This window comes from Nymphalis io, chromosome 10 (assembly GCF_905147045.1).
Source record: "Nymphalis io chromosome 10, ilAglIoxx1.1, whole genome shotgun sequence".
Lineage (NCBI taxonomy): Eukaryota > Metazoa > Arthropoda > Insecta > Lepidoptera > Nymphalidae > Nymphalis > Nymphalis io.
In genome coordinates, this window is record NC_065897.1 from 4,170,226 (window position 1) to 4,188,019 (window position 17,794).

Below are 17,794 nucleotides of genomic sequence, written 5' to 3' on the forward strand. Positions count from 1 at the left end.
GTATAATACTAAAGCTGGTCAATATTTTATTGGCTCCGTTATATATTGTTAAATGAATCATCAACATTTTACATAGTCAGCGTCATATATTTATATAATGTAAAAGATATGATAAATAAATACATAAAATCTAAAGCGATCTAAAAGATTCATACAACCAAAGTCGTCTTATAATAAAATATTACCCAAATATATGGGAGCGCGTTCATAGTCAAATATAATAATAATGCCCTCCAGACCGATTTCGGCCACAGCAGCCAATATCAAGAGAGATTAGCCAACTACGCAGGAGATTCCCTAGTTCTCATAATTCGATTGGACGGCAATCCGACACGACCGGAAAGAGTTCAGGCGCAGGACCAACAGCTTTACATGCTTTCCGAGGCACGGGAGTGTATACACTTCCAACTTCCAGACTCCGGGCTGCTACTCAGAATTCTCTGACAGATAAATCCAATAATTTTTTATTGGCCCAACCTGAAAATGAACCCAGGACCCCGGGTCTGCAGCCTTACATCAAGCCACTAGATCAACGAGGCAGTCAAATATATGGAAACATTCAAAACGTCATTAAAATGTTAACAAGTAAAGCGCCAGTGGTTTCTAAGCATCCAAAGTATGTAAAAATATGAAACACTATGAAAACGTATAGTATTATATGATCAATGATGAAAACAAAGCTTATCGTAATACATTTTAACTAAACTTGACGTAGACATATTTAAGGCCTATTGAATTTTTCTGACCGAAGAAATATATAATAAAAAACGACGGAAATAGAATCTTAGAATATTTACTTATATATTCTATATCATGCATTTTGAGTAGTTTGAGATTTTAAGCAATAGAAGTTTTTAATAATAAATTATGCAAGTTAGCTCCACATTATACACATTAATATTTAAAAAATTCATTATAACAATATTATAATATTCAATTGTGAGCGATAATTTATAGAAAACTTGCTTGGAACTACATCATAATATTATGAATGTGATCATGTTCCTAATCGACTAAGAAACTAGTAAAAACCAATCTTGCTTACAAACTCTTAGCTAGAGCAACACGGTACGAGGAACCTGAGAGAGGTGTCTACTGGTGTCTCGTCCAAGTTTTGGTACTTCTACCTCGCGTACGATACAGTGCTGTTCGCATAATAGACGACGCTGGCAACGGGACATAAAACATAGGCCGTGACTATCTTAGATGAACCCCGACGAGCCAATTGGCGTCAAAAGTGTATGTTTGAAAACTTTCTATATACAAATTTTGCTTAAAAAGCAAAATTACGAAGCAAAACTACGATGACTTTTACGGTGGCTTCTGTCGAAAACCCAACAAATGTTTATGTATAATGGAGGATTAGGTATGTTTAGACAGTACCGTAAAAAACAAATTTCTGAAGCAAGTTTATTTATTTATCTAATAAGGTATTGAGATTTTACAAATACTATTAGAAATCACATAATGGTTTTCTATATTCCGTTGGATATGTATAATAATATGAATTGGTTCATCATACAATATGCTGATAAAATTCTTTGGGCCATGTCCCTCTCTGTTAGATGTATTCTAACTCAATGCCATAACAAATAAAAAATCAAAGAACATAATTATTTTACCTTTTAAAGTCATCATTGCTTAGACTTAGATTATATATTACTATTTTTTTTATAGAATAGGAAGGCGAGCATATGGGCCACCTGATGGTAAGTGGTCAACAACGCCAATAGATATTGGCATTGTAAGAAATGTTAACCATCGCTTACATCACCAATGCGCCACCAACCTTGGGAACTAAGATGTTATGTCCCTTGTGCCTGTAATTACACTGGCTCACTCACTTTTCAAACCGGAACACAACTATGCTTATTAGACTAGTTCGTTTAAATAATAATTTATTATATAACATAGCACGTAATAAATGTGCAGAACGATATTTTTATGCAATGATGATTGCAGGTATGGATCATCACACCATTAACACTGATAAGGTGGTATGGTATACCAATATCATTTCTCTTACATAACTTTTATTATAAGAAAGTTAGTTGCTATGGTCTTGAGTGCGTGTTAGTTTTTGATAGAGTACTTAATGTATTTCTATTTGTTAAAAATATGCATATAAGAAAGTTTAATTTATGTCATATTAAATTAGTTAAGTAGGTACATATTTTAACATATTATAAATAAATTTACTACATAAGTAATAAAAATCGAATTTTATTTTGGTCGAATATCAAACAATGATAACTCAATATCAAATGTATAATTAAATAAAATATATTAACAAAAATAGGTACTACTGAGAGAGCTGTTTTATATACCACGGGCTAGAGGTCTCGACAATAGTTTTGTGGGCTGTGGTGAGACCTTGCGCCTTTCGTCCCTTGCCGTGCTTTATGATCGCCGGCAGACGCGTAGCAGACGCCGTACGGAAAACGCGACTCGAGCTCTATATGTTGTGACATCCTTCAGACCTTGATCAGTGCTTCATAAAACAAGTGGTGCACATGATTTATTTCCAAAATGATTGTGGTAAGAAATTTTATTTTATTATGAAAATTTTATTTGTAATAAAGTCTAAATTTGTTTTACATTTTATCAATAAAAATTGATAGAATTGTGATATTTAAAGATATGTTAAATACTTTCTTACTAATATTTGTAAGACATGTTTTAATATTAAATATATATGTATAAGTGTATTGCTAATATTTGGCAAACTTCGAAATATTTAACTAGTGCATACTGTGAATCTTACAATTATAACTTATCAAACTACAAATCTGGTTAAGAAATTAAGTGATGTCTACATAAACGATTATTGAAATATATTTTAAAATTAGAATTTGTAAGGTAATACTTAGCTATATATTAAATAATTATGTACTTTTTATTTTTTTTAACATAGATAATATAGGTACAGTCACTAAATATTTTTTATATTAAATATTTAATTATGGTAGATCAGTCGCTTAATTGCAGTAAAATTTTGTAGTAGTCATGTAAGTTTTTATAGTGTGTCGAACATTGGAAAGTAGGTATGTATATTTAATATTATCTGCTCTATCTATCGAATATTATTTTAATATAAGGCGCAAAACACTGAGCTATTTAAATTATACTTAACATTAGATCCGGAAAAAACGAAGAATAATAACAAGATTGTTTAAGTTTAACCTTAATGTTTAAGGATCTGTCCATACTAGTTAAAAAAAGTAAAGTATGGTGTGTCCACATTTTGTGTGCCCGTGTTTCTGTAGGTTGATTTTCTAACTACAAACGACATCGATATGAAATTTGGTAGAGCGGTAAAACAGTTTTTTCTGTGTCCTATCAGTATATATGTAATCCTTGCGGCGTGAGCCCGACACTAAGTTTATCGGTTTTGTTACAATTTGTACTTAAATTTTGATGCATTTTAATAAGTACCCAATAATAATGTAAATTGTTTATTGTTCTAAACACTAACTTTAATACTTTTTTCATCGAAAATTACAGTTACAATTATTTCAAATAAAGCTTTGTCTGTTTAAATACCAAATTGGAAAAATATTTTTAGCTACCTTTTGTTTTATTTAACTTTTAAACGTTTTTTGTGCTAATCAGTATCTAATCACTTTACTGTGTGTGCCAATTAATTATAATAATTATTGAGTACTCGTATAGTATCTACTCCTATTCATAATGTAATGGTGACATAATGAAATAGGTGTTATGTAGGTACATTAGTTTATGTATAATATCTGTTTATTATTTTATATCAATCAATTAGTATGTTTAAATATTACGAGTAAAAAGCATTGTTCATAGCTACTCTCAGGTAATCCGTTGGTCTCATAATAAATATAACATTATTATAGTATAGGAAGGCGGACGAGCATATAGGCATTGTAAGAAATGTTAACCATCGCTTACATGGCGCCTCCGACCTTGGTAACTAAGTCCCTTGTGCCTGCCATTACATTGGCCCTTTAAACAGGAACACAACAATACAAAGTACTGCTGTTTTGCGGTAGAATATCTGACCAGTGGGTGGTTCTCAAATCCATTAGGTACTTTAAAAATATATCAATTGCAATTGCAAACGCTGCCTCGCACACGACATTTCTCAATTCAATTAAAATCTTCACTTTTTGGCGCTTTCTACGAGATATCTATTTAATCGTCTTCGTTTACTAAATAGCAATAGGCACGTTAATAAAATGAAATAACTATTATGTTCACGCTTGCATATATCACAATTACCGCTTCGTATGTAGATTACATACGAAATTAGATTAGGTTGTGTAATGTTATACACGTTAGTACTAACTTTCCAATTAGAAAAATAAATAGCATAAAACTTTGACTTTTATGTCTATTTCTTATAAGCTTTTTAATGCATAAATATTACTTATTACTGGCAACAATCATTCAAACAATGTTTTGTTGTGACGACATGATACAAGATCTAGGGAAATCGTATAAGTAATGGTGTCGGCGCAACAGACATTGTCGCGTGGGCACATCTTTACCTTGGGAGTGCGACTGGTCATCGACACATAAAACATGTGAAAGTGTTAATATTTTTTCCTTCACCCACACGAACAGTTTTAGTGCAAACAAAGAACTAATAAAAATAAATTAGGATGCTTTTTCGAGTGTCTAATTTAGGTAACAATCTTAGGCAATCAGTCTATATCCTACTTAGGTACTTAAACTACACGCTGACATCAATTTTTGCTCGATAAAGTAATTTTAGACTCCTTTTATAATTGTAAAGTGCGCTGTTTATTTTAACAAGTTTGTTCAATTTTATCATCCTCGCTACCTTACATCGTCAGCGAGACCGAAGCGTGGCGTGGGCGTCAAATCGCCCGTGGCGCCAGTACGTCTGAACGCGTGGTTCCCACGCCCCGCTCCAAGGTAACCCTGACTAGCCCATACTTACGTATCAATTTAAAAATTAATAAATAGATGACTCAAAACTTTCACAAAAAATATATTGATATAAGCTTTTATGGAATTGAGTGAATAATTAATTTATTACGTACGAAACCAGTTATAGACTCTCAGACAGATAGTCTTCAAAGAAACGAGATTTTAACATTAATTGGAATTTTCGTTATATTAACATTCAACTGATAATAATTTATAAAATGTTATATTCATAGAAAAAAGTAAGTTATACTGATCTTTATCTTCATGTGTAGGTTTAATAATATTATGTATTTACAATATACTTGAAAGAAAGACTTTTTGTTTAGTTCATCAAGATATTACATTACTGTGCCGATAACTTTTAAAAAAAAGATAGGTCGGAAAAAGATAAAGGTACATCTACAATTATGAATTGATAAAAATGTTCAGGTTGTTCACATTTTATCTAACATTTTATTGAAATGTAAAAACGTTGTCTGAATTAAATGTAAAATAATTATAACAATTTACCCAAAAATAAACAAATGCAAATCGAGCTCGCGTATAGGGTTACAATTTGCTTACCATTTATTCCGTTTTACGTGACAATTAATGAGGCCGTAATACCTATATACTTTTTTATTTAAGCTTAATAGTTAATGTATATATTCTTTTAAGTATTTGTATTTTTCTCTCTCTTTCTTTTCTTAGTAACCGTAACAGCCCGTGAATGTCCCACTGCTGGGCTAAAGGCCTCCTCTCCACTTTTTGAGGAGAAGGTTTGGAGCTTATTCCACCACGCTGCTCCAATGCGGGTTGGTGGAATACACATGTGGCAGAATTTCAGTGAAATTAGACACGTACAGGTTTCCTCACAATGTTTTCCTTCGCCGTAAAGCACAAGATGAATTATAATCACAAATTAAGCAAAATGAAAATTCAGTGGTGCTTGCCCGGGTTTGAACCCACGATCATTGGTTAAGATTCACGCGTTCTTACCACTGGCCCATCTCGGCTTCTTTTCTTAGTTAAATGTCTCAAACATAGATAATGTTTGAGACATTTTACTCTGTTTATATTACACCTAACTGTTGCGTCCAGTAGATTTGGAGGAAATCGAAGCAAGACGGTCACCCTATAATGTATTTTTAATTCAGATTCAACTGTATGTAGTATAGAAGCCACAATACTAAAACAATCATACAATAATTAAATAAAATTCTTAATAATATGTTCTTTCAAGATATACGTTTTAAAGCGTAAAGTTTCAAGTGTCCTTACTGCGGAATATTTTATGATCTGCGGTTAAAAACTTTTCTTTATTGTATGTAGATTTCTAAGAATTTGATTCATTGTGTTAGGAAACCCAATATAGACATTTGATTCTTTAATCGGTAACTTTAATTTATTTCATTGGACTCAAATTGTACCTACTTTTGAAGTATTCAAAATATTACGTAATGATATTTGTACGACAAAGATTATTTTTCTGAATATGTTGTCGTATTTCAAAATTAAGATATTCATTATTTATGTAGGCTCTCATCAGCACATTTGAAACGTTATGATATCAGGATTATATGTAAAACTAACACCAACTCCTTTCTATAACTAAACTATTCCAAACTCAGTAGTAAGTCGCAGGCTGCTATTATCGGCAGCTCCCAGCAATGGCACAAAATTAATCAATCCCAAATCCCTCCCATCCTTCTTAACGGTACAGCGCTTCCACTGCCCCTAACGATTAAAAATTTAGGGTTTATAATAGATAAGTCGCTCTCTTGGGTTCCTCAAGTAGCAGAGGTGAGTCGAAAAATTTTCTCCTCCCTATTACCCCTATTGGGCTATGCCGACTCGGTCTATTTAGATATTTCTGAGGAACTGCTAAATAAACTAGAGCGCTTACAGAACATGTGTATTCGCTTCATATTTAGTTTACGTAAATATGATCATATTACCTAAAAGAGCGGTTTACCTTCCTTGTTCTCGTACACCAATCAGTTTACGTTTTAAGCAAGACAATAAATTGCTAATCCCTCTGAGTTGCATTATATACAGCAATTCCTTTACGGTTAAAGCAGTCAAACTATGGAATCCCTGCCTCGAAAAATTCGTCAAGCGGAATCCGTACATATGTTTAAGAGTCGTTTGCATAATTATTATCTATCAATAAAACTATAGCATGTTGTATTATTATATGTATATGGTTATTTATTTCTTATATAAGTTTATATGTATGTATGTATATGTATGTAGGTTGTTATATTACATATTTGCATTAAGCTCAATAAATTTTAAGTATAAGTTGTTCGCACACTATGCCCGATTAGTGATCCTGGCTAAAAACACATAAACATTTCTCTTTACAGAGGTTGCCTGGAAGAGATCACAGTAAGTGAAAAGGGATATTTGCTTACTATTTGGTCTACTTGCTATTATATGTTACTAAATGTTTGTAAAGTGTGTGCAATAAAGGATTAATAAATAAAAATAAATCTTTTCCACCGTTACATACGCATTTTAATTAAATGCTATTAAATAACTATTCATCCTGCATGGAAATCAACGAATACGTACTCCACATATCCTTGGACGTGCTCGATGATCAACAAGGTTCCTGTGGTAGATTTTCGTTCACATACGTTCCACCAACCCGCATTGTAGCAATGTTGTGGAACCTTCCAAATTTCCTCAAAAGAAGAGGAAGCCTTATCCCACCAATGACATTAATAGGCTTAGGCTAGGTTACTAATTAATTTAAATCGAATTTACACATATATCTCAATCTAAAGTGCGAGAAATAATGACAAATGTAATTACATTTTTATTTCTTAGTTTCTATGGTGCTAAAGATTTGTTTAAATTCTAACTATTTATAATATATTTTTCTACTCTAAAATAGACTAAAAAATTTAGGTTAAAATTATTAAAAAGAGCTTATTATAACTGTAGGTATATCTATAATCAGATCGACTGATCGCACTACATTCCATTAGCAATTTTATTATAACTAAGTTTAAGATGTTCTTAATTTATTAAAAATCTTTCAGCTATTGTGTGCTAGTGCATATTAAATCCAGGTCATAATAAACTCGATTGCAAGAATGAAACTGATACTTCTAGCGAGAAATACTAACATTTGTATGGTAAATTGATACATCCATTCTTAATGTTTTCACCTGAGTACGTGAGCAGTACACATGATCAGCTTAATCGTCCGCTAATAAAACTAGGGGATCGGGTTAACCACAATTCCTTATGAAAATAGAAATTGAAATTTACTCTCAGGGTCGTGTAAATGTTTAATGAACGTGTTGAATAAATCGCAAACACTTAACGAGACCCGAGTGAGTTATACTTACTTTGCCTTTAGTACCAAAGTACTTAAGAATGTAAATATTCGCATAGCCCAATAGTTAACAAAAAATATATCCATAAGCACTCTGTACTGTCTTACATTGTCTATGGCTATTTAAAGACTCGCACAAACTTTTGATGATTTTGACGTTTCCAAAAATAAATATTTAGTGTCTTCCTACTCATTAAATAATTTTATTTTCTTTAGAAGATAATTGTTTGTCCATTGATAACTATAGTACGCTGAAAAACTTAAACCTAAAATCAAAATATATACGAACTGAAATCTTAAGAATTTCAATAATGCTTTATTTTATCGTATGGTGAGTATTTATCAACAGTACGATTATAGAATACTTAAATTTAAAAACTATTTATTCTGTATAAACTCCATGAACTATAAATAAGCATATGGGCTTAATAAATATAAAAAAAAATTAATTCAATTAATACAAATTATTTAATAAAAACTTTCCATAAGCCTATTCTTTGTTGAGAATTATACAATATAATTGCTATTACATAATGATGAAGTTACATCGACAGGATTCTTAATTGGTGCCTAGAACATCAAAATATTTAAAACAGCTAGACTTTGTTACAAAAGAGTGAAAGGACGAATGGTAGAAGACAAATTAGATGCAAAACGAATACCCCTATTCCCGTCATGTAACCTAACGTTAGTGATGCGGCGCACGCGCGGCTTTCACTGCGGTCGCGTCAAATGTATCCTGGTAATCTACGTTCCAGTCGCATTTCTCATAATTTCCACTAGCAAGTAAATAATTGATACCACAAAAAATATTTTGACTGTGGTGATTGTATGTAAATTTGTTTATTTATGATTGTATGTAATTTAACGTAAATTCAAATAATAAAATTATAAATACATGGATTTTTTTTTATTATCCTTGTATGCCATTAAAAATTATTCTGCTACTCTTTCGATACAAAAAAATCTCAATAACTTTACCATTTTGCACACCTCGAACGCGAAGTGGCTTGATAGAGTTCTAATCGTGATTCACACACTTTTGAAAGTATACCTATTTATATAGGTGAAAGTGTACCTAATAAAGATAATGTTCCGATTGATTTCGGACACAATGGTCATTCTAATAATAAAACCATTTCCACCAAACAGATTTCGACCACGGCGGCCAATCAGGAGATAGCCAACTACGCAGGAGATATTATAGTGCACAAGTTTGTGTGCAAACACAGGTGCACTCTCTATATCCCCTTATATCATCATATATATCTCCCTTATTATATCATATATATCTCCCTTATTCTCATAATCCAAAGGGATGACAATCCGACACGACTGGAAAGAGTTCAGGCGCAGGATCAACGGCTTTTCCGTGTTCTCCGAGGCACGGAGTGTACTCACTTCCAACTTCCAGACACCGGGCTGCTACTGAGAATATTCGACAGAAAATCCCAATAACTTTTTATTTGCCCGACTAAACCAACGAGGCAGTAATTACTTTTAAAACGGTCATTCTAAGCAAAGACTAGTAATCTGCGCCAAGAGTTGTTATAGTGTACAAGTGTGTGCACAAATGCGCTCTCTCATCCTCCATTATAATAGTTCGATGTGGTGACAATCTGACACAACCGATACAAATTAGCATAAGTTCTCTACTGCGGGTTGTTACTTGTTAATGATTTATTCACAGAAAACGCCAATTCCGATTCCGATTTCCGGATTTGAAGATATATAAAGTCAAAAAAAGTTGTAGTTTAAATTATTATGACATCATTTTTAAAGTTTTCCCTATACTCAACACTGTCGCCACTTAATCACCATGACGTCGAGAACACGCGGATCGTGGGCTTAACCTCGAATAAACACCACTCAGTTTTCATGTGTTTAATCTGTTTATAATTCATCTCGTACTCAGTGCTAGGAGTAAATATCGCTAAGTAACTATCCCGGTTCAGTTGGATCTTTGCTACATTTGTATCCACTAACCAAATTGTAGCAGCTTGAAACATGAAACAAGTTCCAAGCTTTCTGCTTAAGAGGTCTTTGTCCAGCAGTCGGACATATACACGTTACATACTCTTATTTTTGTCTTATAATTCATTATATACATATGTTACATTTATGTAATAAATAATAATTGCTTTATTTATAATTATAATTTTAAATTGTAATAAATAATAATTGCTTTATTTATTTAGAAAGCAACTAAATAAGCGGTTAATGATGCAAAAAAGCACCCTTTGTAGTTGGACCCGCTGGTAGTTAACACAATTTTTTAATCATTATACACGGTAAATACATTTTTCCATAATAAGTGATTGAGGTCACGTATTTCGCATACGTAATCAAGGAGGATGGTTATAATACTAAATTAGCCCTTCTTTCTTCCTGCCATGCCGCCTGGTATTTTAACGAGCGCGTTGCGTGCCAAAAAAATTGTTGTCAATCCACCATCGCTCTGATTGCATGAAACAGACATGATTTTGTACCTGCCAGTATTTTGTTTTTAATTATAAAAATTCATTTAATATAGGTAGCATGTTATTTTACAAATCTCGTAAAAACGTTTATCGTTAAGATTGTTAGGAATTATTTTATAATAAAAACATTATTTAGTACTTATTGATCTGTGGCGATGACTTATCTATGAGCTGAGTCATGATATATAGCGATTAATGCTCGTATAAATAAATTCATAACTACAACCTCTTTGACGGAGCAATATAATATTCCTTTCTAGTAATTATAAGCATATACGTTTAAATCTACTTTTAACAAACATTAACAAAACAAACCATCACTTCGGTTGAATAAGCTATGCTTTTTCCTAAAGAACATTCAAAAGGTTTTCATATATGACGTGGAGTAAATACTTAATATTTTCAAAGAGATTTAAGTTGTTACATATATGGCCCAATTATTTTAGGCGATTACGATACGATATTGAACGAAGCCGAATATAATTTAATAAACAATATTATTGCTTTAAACATTTTTTTTTATAATATTGACAGTTATTTTTTTTTTCTTCGTCAGACTTTAAACTGGAACACATCAATAAGTAAAAATAAAGTATTCACACATCTTCCCAATTTATCTAACAAATCGAAAAGTGTCTTATATCGTAAATAAAAAAAGGGCTTAAAACAAGTGCTAATATAGAAGATATTGACGGCGGAATGTTTATAAAGAAATGTCAGTACGGTCAGTAAAAGAATTAGATATATATATATTTTTAATTTACTTATGTTATATATTAACAATTAAAATTATATATATTTGTATATACGTATTTCTAATTAAATTATGTTATGAAAGTTAATTAATTTTAGGAATATATCAAGTCTTTAAAAAATTAGTAAATTGTCTTAGTTGACAAGGCTACGTGAGAGTAAGGTCTATGTCAGTTAAGAGAAGCTATATTATGCTAACAACAACCCAATACAAAAATAATAAACTTCAAAAAACCTATTTAATAACAAATAATCCTTAGACTGTACTCATTAAGAAATCAGGTGATTTATATTATGGAACTTTTTCTTAACCGTCATGGGTGCAACAAAAATCCTTTTCTTTGTTTTGGGTGATATAGATATCTTTTAAAACTTACTTACAAACACACATATACACGTAAACCGATAGCAATACAAGTAGTAAACATGTTATTTAAATATCCACGAAATATAATTGGGCAATCCGAATTAATTTAATATTTTAGTTATAGACAAAGAACAATATTAAAATTAACCAAAACGTCGTATACATATATATATATATATATATATATATATATATATATATATATATATAAATTTGCAACCCAGAGACACAACACATGTACAGACACGCTAATTGTATTAGCTTAATACGACTCCGTCTTTCCGTTCGTGTCGGATTGCCGTCCCATCGGATTCTGAGTGTTAAGGAATAGAGAGTGCACCTGCGTTTGCACACACTTGTGCACTATAATATCTCCTGCGTAGTTGACTAATCTCTCTTGAGATTGGCCGCCGTGGCTGAAATAGATAGGAAAGACAGAAATTATTTTACATATAAATTCCCTAGGGATTAAGCTTCCATCAAAGTACGTTCAGCCGTAAAACTAAGTTGATAAACATGATAGTTAGGCATTAATAATATAAGGTAGTATGGATATGGATAAACGTTCTATATTCAGTGTGTCTGTATGTCTATTCGGAAACGATAAACGTTTTTTCTGTAATCTAGAAAAAAGTACCAGTGGTCAATGTCTTACTGTTCAAAGTTTAATTTAATCTTTTATTAAAATTTATTTATTTCTGTTACATTACGTATACTTATATAATTTGTATTTTACAGAAAAATCATAGAATGTTGCTAAACGTCTTCATTTGGTTCATCATTGCTGCTAACGCTGAGTCTGGTCGTATTGGAAAACTTTCAAAACATTTAACAAATACAACAAGTAAGTAAGCGATTAAAAATACATTTCTATTTTAGCATAAAAAATTAAATATCGTACCTTATTTCCAGATCCGATAGACAATTTAAATGGTATCGCTTCTATTTTTTCGCCTCGTATGGACTTCGATCAATGGAAACCATTGACAGGACGCGGTGATCCTTTACGTAATGATCCTACATATGATTATGAGCCTCCTGTACTCGAAAGAGTTCATTATTGGGCCGACGAAGCTCACATTCAACCAGAGAATTACCCGGAAAGGAAATCTGAAGTTTTGGTGTTAGGTGTCTCATCTCGAAAACCGAGTGTTGCTTCTAGACCACAGGCACCCATCAGAAGGCTCCCACGACCATCTGTATTTCCTTCTAAGTATGAAGACTTTTCTTACAAATTTAGTGATCATTACCCGATGACTATACTTGTACCACCTCCTCCGCCTCCCAGTCATCAACCTTCACTATACGTTGAAGAAAAATTATCAAGACCTACGAGTCCTCCAATACTACTTGACGGACTTACAGCAGCCAGAGAATCTACACCCAAACCTGAGATATTGACTTCGTTTGCTCTTCAGGAATCTAATCTGATTTACCAATCATCTACAATAAAACAAAACCGGTACAACAACTATAATAAAACTACAAATTTACCAAACAATACTGTAAGTAGCGACTACGCAGGATGGGGTCCTACTACACCTTTTGAGGATTTTAATGAAGCTCATAACATTATATCTTACACAGATAATCATAACTATGAATTTTCCAAGCAACCTCTTTCTTATTATAAGCCGATGTTATCCGAAGCGCCTCCACCACCGCAAACATCGTTTTATTCATCGGATATGCCTACTTTTTTACCAACAGTTTTACCTGTAACAGTATCAACAGTTGATAACACACAAGATATATGGTCTTCTATGGAAACCACAACAGAAATATCCACTGAAAATCACATTATTGACGTTGAAACTACTACTGAAAATGTTATGAATTATGTATCTCAGTCTACACAGGCACCCTTATCAGCACCAAGTTCTAATATAATTGATATGTTAGGTTCAATGATATCAATGCCTATGATTACAGATCCTGATAGACCTGAAGATAATTTGTACGCTCATGCATCAGATTCTATACATATTTTTAAAACTCCACCAACAGAAGATTCTGTTAATTTAGAACTTATGCAGACTATGCAACCACCCCCACCTATAAAAACCCCTGAAAGTTCAACAGCGCCTTCGAGACAACAATTTCATATAAATTCTCATATTTTAAATAGCCTACTTCATGAAAAACCGATAACACACACACATGATCCATACTTGCACATGCGTTTTACAACACCAATTCCGACTACTTTAAAGATATCTCAAGATATAAAATCTACAACTGAAATACCATCTATACCTACGTATTTAATTATACAAGGACATTCTAAAGTTAAAACCTATGGATCGAAGCCAAAACCGGATAGCGGTGCTGCTAAAAATGAAATACCAAAACCTAATGAAACCAATGAAGTTAAACATTTACACCCTCTTAAAGACAAACATACGAAGATCTCGGAAAAAATTCGAACACATAGAGAAAGTAAAGCACAAAATTTAAAGGCGCTCGTAGAAACTGGATTTGGCTCAATAGAAATACAAGAAACTGATTTAGGTATAAAATACGATGTCAGTGACGGCAGTGACGTACCAGTTGAAATATACAGAAAGGGAATCGTAGATAATGATGAAAATAATTATTCAAGTAAGAGGGAAGAAGAAAAGCGAAGCAAAAGGGAAATCGATCTAAAACAATTTTTCGGCGACGATTCTTTAGCATACAAAATCTTTGGCAGTAGAAGAAATGACATGCTAAATGCATAACACAATAAATAACAAATTATAGTGAATTGGACTCATTATCTTTAAATGATACCCATGATAAGGAACAGGATGCCCACAAAGATAGACGAATTAAAAAAAAATAATGATCAAAATTACTAAATTCTAAGTGTTTAGTGTCATTGTGAAGCGTCATGCCAAATATTACTTCTGATTATTAAGAAATAATTTAGTTACCTCAAATATGTACATTACGATACGTTTGATCTTTTATAACTGTACCCATATAATTATAACCTATAAAAGATTGAAATTGGAATTTGGTTTAAAAAAATCTTTTAGTGAAGATATTATATTTTTCTATTTTGGAAGGAGGAGAAGGTGTTTTATGTTCGGTATTCGGCAGGTTCACATTTTCACTTCCAATGCGGGTATACGTCTTCAAAAATACTGCCGAATATTAATTTTAGTAAAGTTTTTGCCGAACAAGAAACCAAATATTGGTATTTGGTAAAAACCTTCATTCATATATAAGAATGCGACATTAACTCCATAGCCATATTGACATATAAACTATTTTCTGTCACGTATCAATTTGTTCTTTGTATTTCGCCATTTTCGGAATTTTTTAATTTACTATGGTCATGCCATTTTTTAAAAGTCACTCCCACCGCTATGAAGATAACACAAGGTGGCTGCTACACAAATATTTATTTAATAATATGTTATATGTAAAATATATTTTGTTTATATTTGATGTAGAAGAATAAGAAATTTCTGTTGCGATGGACTGCCACTTATTTTTATAGTATTGTAGTTAAAAATTAAAAATAAGTAGGTATTTATTTAAAGAAGTTTGTGGTTAAGCCATTATTAAGATTTATATTGAATTAAACATTTTTTACGTAAAACAATGTTTTTATTTTCAATATATATGATTACAAATTATATAATCTTTTGGCATAAAATAAAAGTATGTAGGCTTAGATTGACATGTGTCTACAAAAAAAGATGTATGCGGCGCAGCGGACGCGGCCCACTAACACACACATTTCTTACCATCCTTTTCGTAGAAAGACACAGGCAACTAAGATAAAGTGAAAGCTGTTTATAAACCTATAAAGTCAACGTTTATTGCAATCCACACAGCTCATAGAAAATCAAGAATAACAAACAGTTCATTACTTCCGTAGTCACCCCTTTACAAGATTTTAAATGTATACTGCGCGCTTGCGTGCATAGGTATATAACAAATAACATGGTCTTGTGAACAATTATAAAATAAGAGGCAAGATATATAACAATGACATTAATAGATTTTTTTTATATTTATAAGGGTTTTTATATAAATATGCTGAATTACACCAATTAGCATTGCAGAAACACACTTTATATTCTGCTTCGGGAAGTCTGAAAATTATGAAAATTTGTATATTTTTAATAAATGTATGGTAATTAAATAATTTATTTAATAACATTATATATCTGTTTTTTTTTTAATTTATTTAAGACAATTTTTAACCAAAACCTAAATTATTTTACTATAAAGAAAATGTGCTATTATGACATTCTTGCGACTGATTCGGCCATGGCGACCATTCTGATATGAGACAAGCCAAATGCGCAGGGACATATTATAGTACATAAGTGTGGGCCCAAACACATATGTAGACTATTTATTTCCTCATTCCCATTATCCGAAGGGACAACAAATCTGACTCGATCGAAAAAAGCTCAGACGCAGGATTAATGGCTTTATCTACGTGTTTTCTAGGCAAGGGAATGTAAATACTACATTTTTTTTATTGCCTCGACCCGAGTCTTGAACCCAGGACCGTGCGATATCAGACTTATAATCGCGCCACTTGAACAACGATGCAGTTGAAGTTATTAGGTATTATCATCTTCAATGAGGAATAAAAATGTGCTTTAACAGCCATTCTTATATATTATTGGTTTCTTATATAAGTACGAACGTGGTGCTATACAACTATGTATATTGTATTTTGTTGATATAAGTAACAATTCTATACTTACCGTTCATATTTACAAGTCATAGCTCTCATCGGTGTAATCATAGCTCTTGGAAAAGGATCGTCCGAGCCGATTTGATAACAACCTCTCTGCACTATCCAATAACGCTTCGCGCGGGCTGCCCATGATCGCACAAAACACATCGAATTTTCTGTATAAAATATTTCAAATATATTTTTTACTTGAAGAAAAACAATATATCTAATAGCTAAAATATTCTACATTCAAAAGTTCTACATACTTCATTGAATAGTGTACTCAATAATTTTTAGCTTTTTTAGTTTGTGAGCTAGCGTTTTAAAAAAAACCGTAGTAACCTCCAGTGCAGTTGATCAAATAATGGCGGCTGTTGTTAAATGTATTTGGCGGCTTGGTAAAAGCTCCACCGCATTGATTCCAGCTGCGATGGGTGGAGGAACAATTGTAACAAAGGAAACTGGACGAGGTATCCACAAAACAAATTATAATCAAGAAACTTGGCACGTTGTAAAGAACATTTCTACTCATTTGGAAGTGTGATATCAGAATACAATACTGTTTAATATAATTTGAATACTAAATAATCCATATATATATATGTAAAATAAAGATTGTATGTTTTAAATTGTCAAAACTTGACAAGTGTCTAATAAATTGTGTAAAGTCTCAACTCGAGTATGTAATTTCTATCCACCTCATATATTTCTACTTTATACTTTTATAGTAAAGGACAATGTTTTATAGCTAATAGGTTTTATACATAATTATTTACCATTACACATAATTGTTAAAGAACAACGCAATCGCGCCATTAACTTTATACCCGTATTAAATAAAGTTCTATCAAGAGGATCTTCTCCGTAAGCCGTATTATTGAACGTACCATTGTAGCATAGCAAACCATAATTATATTTAATCAGTAAAAAATTAAGACATAATGAAACAATACATGATGTCATGACCTACTAGTTAATATTTTTTTTATTAGTTCTTAATTGTAATAAATATCCTTCATTTAACAGCTCGAGACCAGTGAACGAATAAAGGAGGTATATTTTACACATGTTCACTTCTCCAAACGTTTATGCCGACATTAAAATATCACCCAGACGGAATTCCGGCCGTGGCGGCCGTGCCTCTCATCTCGGCGTCTAGCCATATTAATTATTATTATGTGCAGTACAATAAATGCACAGGCTTCTACACGACTCGAGCGACGTAATTTACCTGATTGGTTATGAAGCTGAAA

General features: G+C 32.1%; 2 protein-coding genes across 3 annotated transcripts; one reads left to right on the forward strand and one right to left on the reverse strand.

The window, feature by feature from the left end:
* The first annotated feature begins 2,436 nt into the window (after nucleotides 1-2,436).
* Nucleotides 2,437-15,007, forward strand: LOC126771259 (uncharacterized). The gene is made up of 3 exons (XM_050491048.1): nucleotides 2,437-2,538; nucleotides 12,593-12,698; nucleotides 12,767-15,007. The coding sequence occupies exons 1-3, from the start codon at nucleotides 2,530-2,532 to the stop codon at nucleotides 14,572-14,574; spliced, it is 1,923 nt and encodes a 640-aa protein (XP_050347005.1). The 5' UTR covers nucleotides 2,437-2,529; the 3' UTR covers nucleotides 14,575-15,007.
* A 487-nt stretch (nucleotides 15,008-15,494) lies between these two features.
* On the reverse strand, nucleotides 15,495-17,483 carry LOC126771380 (uncharacterized). 2 transcript variants are annotated; one of them, XM_050491244.1, is made up of 3 exons: nucleotides 16,884-17,076; nucleotides 16,570-16,717; nucleotides 15,495-15,942 (listed from the first exon to the last, which is right to left on the reverse strand). In XM_050491244.1, exons 1-3 carry the CDS (start codon nucleotides 17,071-17,073, stop codon nucleotides 15,807-15,809), a joined length of 474 nt encoding a protein of 157 aa, XP_050347201.1. In that variant the 5' UTR covers nucleotides 17,074-17,076; the 3' UTR covers nucleotides 15,495-15,806. The 2 variants fall into 2 exon arrangements, 1 of the variants encoding a protein (XP_050347201.1); XR_007669527.1 differs by lacking the exons at nucleotides 15,495-15,942; nucleotides 16,884-17,076 and adding an exon at nucleotides 17,318-17,483 and having other exon boundaries at nucleotides 16,598-16,717.
* Nucleotides 17,484-17,794: the final 311 nt, after the last annotated feature.